Source organism: Mercurialis annua, linkage group LG5 (genome assembly GCF_937616625.2).
Source record: "Mercurialis annua linkage group LG5, ddMerAnnu1.2, whole genome shotgun sequence".
Taxonomy (NCBI): Eukaryota; Viridiplantae; Streptophyta; class Magnoliopsida; order Malpighiales; family Euphorbiaceae; genus Mercurialis; species Mercurialis annua.
Window position 1 is genome coordinate 47,339,921 of NC_065574.1, and position 5,777 is coordinate 47,345,697.

The window sequence follows — 5,777 nt, forward strand, 5'->3', positions numbered from 1 at the left end:
CATGCCTGGCGTCTGTTCATCATCAGTTCTCAGATTGAAAGCAATTGGGTTGCTTCCTCTCATCGGATTGGCCTGGTATTAGGGAGTAGAAAAAGAGGCCCATCCAGCGTCACTCTTCCCAGCAGAACTGTGCATCCCGTCTTCGGTAACATTAATGATTTTCGTCGTATTTTGGGATCCATTGGCTGGTTATCTTTTTAATTCATTCCTTCAGAAGTCATCTTCTTCAATAGTATTTGTTTTGAGTTCAGAAATGCTCCTTCGATTTTGAAGTTTAGTTAAGCTTTTCCCACATACGGCGCCTATTGATGGAGTCTGCCTTCTGAACCGGTTAATGAGACCTGCAAAACAGGGTAGAAGCTAACCAGATGGTGGTTGTCCGATTAACTCTCTGATGCTAAAATCAGTTTAGAGCTTTGAGCAGCGTTTTGAGTATATGAATGTAATTGTGTGTTTAGGCATACCTCATTCTCCTTTTATAGTAGATGATTGCATACCTAGCAGTGTTGTAGTAGGAAAGTGAATCCTACTTTGTAGGGTTTGACCCAGATTAGGAGTAATCTTCCTTATTCAGACATGAGTCCTATTTAGGAACGTCTTCCTAAATAGTCTTGTCTTCCTAAGTTGGAGTTGGCATCCAAATAGGAAAGATATTTCGAGATTATGTATTAGATCTGGCGGTCTATCCGAATCCCAGGATCGACGAGCTTTGTCCGAGTCCTCAGGGATTCTGTCTTCACCTTGTTGAATGATATCATGGCAGATTCTATGGATTCATCCATCTTCCTTATATGTTTGGTTCTTCTGGCGGGAGTCCGGTATCGTCTGAGAGTGGATCTCCCGCAACTCGGCTCCATTGTAATTAAGATAGGATTCGGTATCCATCACTACTAAATATAAATATATAATACTCCATCTTTTGCGTTTAAGTTTTACGTTTATTATTGAAAGTGTAGCAAATTCGTACGTTTGTAAATGAAAGTTTGGCCTCAACTAGTCTTTTGTGCTGAATTTAGGGAGCAAGCCTGACCTTTCTCGCTTTAAACTGAAGTAGGGCCTTATTAGGGCCATTTAGCAAAGATAAAAATTAATAAGTACCCTATATGATTATATTTAATTAGAATTTTACTGTTGATCAAAAAAATGTTGATGACATACGTTTTAAATTTTCAAATTGCACAAATAACTTTATGATATTTGAGGATTATTATCAACTATAAAAAAGGAAGGAAGTGATTATAAGAATCAAAATTTCCTACAAAATCTCAAAACATAAATATATAGCAATTAATATTCAAGAATCTTTAATAATTCTTAATTATAATAACTGATAATTTGAATTATATGCCATAAATGATAAAAAGGAAACCAAAAAAATAAAATGATTAAAAAAATAAAAATAACAAGCATTTGAGAAACAAAAAAATCCAGCAAAATAAGAAATTCATCAACTCATCACAAACAATCAACAAATATGAATACACAATATAAATTCATTTATTTATATAAAAAAACTGATATACTGTCTGTTTACACGTAGTTAACCATTAATAAATTAAGTTTAATAAAAAAAATTATTAACATCATAAAATCATTTTTAGATAAATCTAACAATAATATATCCTAAAATTAACAGTTTACCAAATTAGTTAACTGTCAGTTAACCAGTAGTCACTTATTAGTTAACTTTAACTAATAAAAAAAGATAACTGACATTATGTATTCATGTTTTAGATAACCAACACAAGTATAGTTAACTAATAGTTAACCGTTAGGAAACATATAATTATCCCCTAATTATTTTTAAAATTATTCAAATATAACAAAAAAACAACTGAACATCAAATTTCAATTATTTTAAAAATAATCATACGTATAAAAATAACTATTTAGTTAACTATTAGTCACATATTAGTTAACTGTAATTAAAAAAAAGTAATTATCAATATATATTCATGTTTTATATAAAAAATCATACAAAATTAGTTAACTATTAATTAACCATTAAAAACATATAGTTAACATTAATTATTTTTACATCATTGCTAATATCCCAATTACAATAAAAAAGACAACAGCTGCTAACCACCGCGCCTTCGTTCATCGTTCGCTTCCGTTCATCGTTCGCCTATCTTCGTCCCACTTCAACGACTGCTTTCTTCGTTCAACTCAAACCGCCTTCGTTCAACTCAAACCGCCTTCGTTCATCGTTTTTTTCATCAGTTTGACAGAAAAAAAACTGCAATATAAAAAATAACAAAGACGATTCAAAAACTTTAGAAATGCTTGTAGAATTAAAGTTTCTCTTATAAGTTAACTAATAATGTACTTATAGTTACCTAATGGTTAACTAACATGGATACTAACAGTAATTATTTTTTAAAAATGCAGGAATGACAACGTTGAAGGTTGTTGTTTATTATAAGATCAAAGGAATTTTAACTAAAGACGATGCGGAATTCTGAACTCTAAAAGCAATAACATATATGGAATTTTTAGAACAATTAGCTTGACATCAACGAGCGGAGGAGCAATCAGTTTGTTCTTTTTCACGACATTGACAGTGAAATCCTCGAAATCACTGTCACTCCCTTCTTCTTCTACATGAACTTCAATATAAAAAAACAAAAACGATTTAAAAAAATTTAAAAATAAATTGTAGAAGAAGAAAAATAACCCACCACCTCCATGACCTCCTGTTGACCTTCACGTCCGCCATCGAATCTTCCACCTCTTCCACGACCGCCATCGTATGTTTTTCTTTGTTGGAGATTTCTTGGTCGGTGGTTGTGTTATTAGCAGCCCTTGTTTTCGCCATCTTTTAGAGGAAAATGCAACCTAATTTCTATTCAAATTGGGAATATTTTCTTAATGATAGGAGTTAAAGATTGAAGGAGAGAATCTAGAGAAGATATATTTGAAAAGAGATATTCATGCAGATTGTGGGAGTTACCAAAAATAACGGCATAATATTTGTTTAATTTAAAAAATGTATTTGTGTAATTGAAAAGTTGTTATTTCAAAAAAAAAATTGCTAACAGTAAAAATCTAGGCTTAATCACCAAAAAACCTCCCACCTTTTAGCCCCTAATGCATCCTGACGTTGCAATTTTGTCAGTTGCACCCTAATTAACACCTTTGGTTTTCAATTCCACCCTCAAGTACTAAATTGATCTTTTTTTCATTTGAAAAAAGTTAAAATAAGTTATCCATTTTTAACTTTTTATGTGAAAAAGAGTTCAAACGAGTACTTTATAAGGGTTTGTATGAATTTTTCCCGAATAAAAAAAGTCCAATTTGATTTTGAGGGTGGAATTGAAACCCAAAGGTGCGAATTAGGGTGTAACTGATAAAATTGTAATGTCAGGATGCAACTGAAAAGGAACTAAAAGGTGATGGTTTTTTTGGCGATTAAGCCAAAAATCTAAAACAAACTTGGTGACCGTACATTTCAAATTAAGTTTGCCCAACACAGTAAAGGGGTTAATTTTCTCTTTTGCAAAACCAGCAGCATTTTATATAAATTCGAAACATTCTCCCCGTTCCTAGGGATTGTGGATTCAAAATATTATCTCACAAAAACAAGGAAAATGGCTTCGACGGTGGTTCTCGATCATGCGGCGGCGGAAAAGCGAGAAGAGGGTTATTTGATTCTCCCGGATTCACCCGATCGCAAAAAGCTTAAGATGGACGGTGATGCAGAAGAGCGAGAAGAGGATTCTCCGATCATCCCGGATTCCAGAAATCCTGAGACCGGAGGTGATACCGATGATGAGATTAAGATGGACGGTGATGCAGAAGATTATACTTCGTATGTAATTGATGATGATGAGATCACGATGGATGATCTGTTACCCATGTACAGGACTGCAGATAATTTACAAGCCCTCAAAAAATACTTTGATCAGATTAAAGAGAGCGGTGGTTTTGATTTTGATCCATATCACGGCTCGCCTGTCATCGGAGGCATTTCGCCTCTTGATCTTGGGCAGGACACTATCCATGTTAGAGGCGTCAAGAAGGCTCTTGATTTTGCTATTCGTCGCGAGAATGCCAAGAGGAAGGTATTAGTAATACCAATTTTTAGATATTATTAACAATTTATCAAATTGTTTTGTTTTGCATGTGTAGGATGGGGATCAGCTGCAACTTGTGCGGTTAATCAAGTCAAATTACATTTGTGGTGGTACGTTTTACATAACATTTGAAGCTAAATCAGTTGATATTCAAGTTTATCAGGCTAAGGTCGCTTACTGTGTTTACGGTGCAATTGACGAACAAACCCAAGCCGAGGTTCTTCTATTTAGGCGTAAACCCTAGATAACTACATATTGCTGTGATGAATGATTGGATTTGGTTCAAGCTTTAGCAGCCCTTGGTATGATTTTCTGTTTTACTTTTGACAATGTTTATTACTGCATCAACCATTCATGTGTGACCAATGTTCCAGAGCTAAATGTTACAAAAAAACCTGATTGATTAGGAATTGCTTTTGAACTTTTAAGTGAGGAATAGGACTTTGTGTTTGGAATAGGCATTTGTGGGATGGAAATGTCACTTTTATGCTGTATTACTTCTTAGTGCTCACCGGTGATTGAGTCGGGATGAAAATAGAGAAAGAGTTGATGCGGTATGATCTAAGAAAGTTTTTCTATTAAATGCATCTTGATTTTTATATTCTTAGTGTTCTAATTGTAATTGTTCAATTTTGTTAGTTGGATCACACACCCCTGTTTAAAGTTGAAAATGATCTAAATTGCAAAACTGGGGATGTTTGTTTTTTCAAAAATTGCTAAGTTGATCTTTATACCCGGGACGTTCTAGCTGTAATTTATTATGGGTTTCTAGACGTTATTTGCGCCAAAAGAGTGATTGATCCAGCAATTTAGGGGAGAAGCATAAAATATGATTTTCTGTTATACTTTAGACAACCAGCTTCTAATTAGTTTATTATTGCAGCAATCATGGCTTTTCGTGCTACATTCATGTGTAAACAATATTCCGGAGCTAAATGTTCGTCATCTTTTTTACATAAATTCCGATTGATTAGGAATTGCTTATAAACTTTTAAGTGGTTGCCACTTGAGGAATAGGAATTTGTGCTTGGAATAGGCACTTGTGTGATGGAAATGTCACTTTTATGCTGTATTAGTTCTTAGTGTTCACTGGTGATTGAGTAGGGATGAAAATAGAGAAAGAGTTAATGGAGGAAGATTATGCAGTAGGTTAACGTGTGATGGCGAGCGGTACATTAGGATTCGGGTTTATACATATAAGAAAGATTTTCTATAAAATGCATATTTATTTTTATATTTTAGTATTCTGATTGTAATTGTTCAATTTTGTTAGTTGGAACACACGCTCCTGTTTAAAATTGAAAATGATCTAAATTGCAAAACTGGGAATGTTTATTTTTTCAAAAATTGCTAAGATTGATCTTTATACCCGAGTGTTTTAGCTGTAATTTATGGGTTACTAGATGTTATTTGCGCTTTCCTAAAAGAAAAAAAAGGTTATTTGTGCCCGTGTTTAAAATTCGGACAGGTGATTGATCAAGCAATTAGGGGAGACGTATAAAATTACATTATATTGAGAAATTTACTAACTTTCTATTTTACCATAGTTTTCCTCTTTCATTTATAGCAGTATTGAAAATGTGATTTACATTTGTAAAAGAGACCACTTTGTCGTTTAGTTAAAGTCGTATTGTGTTTTTATCTTCCTCCTCTTATCTTCTATCTGTTGTCCAGGCTCTGTTTTTGGGCTGAATACATAGT

The 5,777-nt window shown here is 33.5% G+C and overlaps 1 protein-coding gene across 2 annotated transcripts; it reads left to right on the forward strand.

The window, feature by feature from the left end:
* Window positions 1-3,473: 3,473 nt before the first annotated feature.
* LOC126682891 (uncharacterized) lies at window positions 3,474-5,398 on the forward strand. 2 transcript variants are annotated; one of them, XR_007641549.2, is made up of 3 exons: window positions 3,474-4,064; window positions 4,132-4,378; window positions 4,960-5,398. XR_007641549.2 is itself a non-coding variant. In XM_050378658.2 (2 exons), the coding sequence occupies exons 1-2, from the start codon at window positions 3,591-3,593 to the stop codon at window positions 4,318-4,320; spliced, it is 663 nt and encodes a 220-aa protein (XP_050234615.1). In that variant the 5' UTR covers window positions 3,474-3,590; the 3' UTR covers window positions 4,321-4,677. The 2 variants fall into 2 exon arrangements, 1 of the variants encoding a protein (XP_050234615.1); XM_050378658.2 differs by lacking the exon at window positions 4,960-5,398 and having other exon boundaries at window positions 4,132-4,677.
* Window positions 5,399-5,777: the final 379 nt, after the last annotated feature.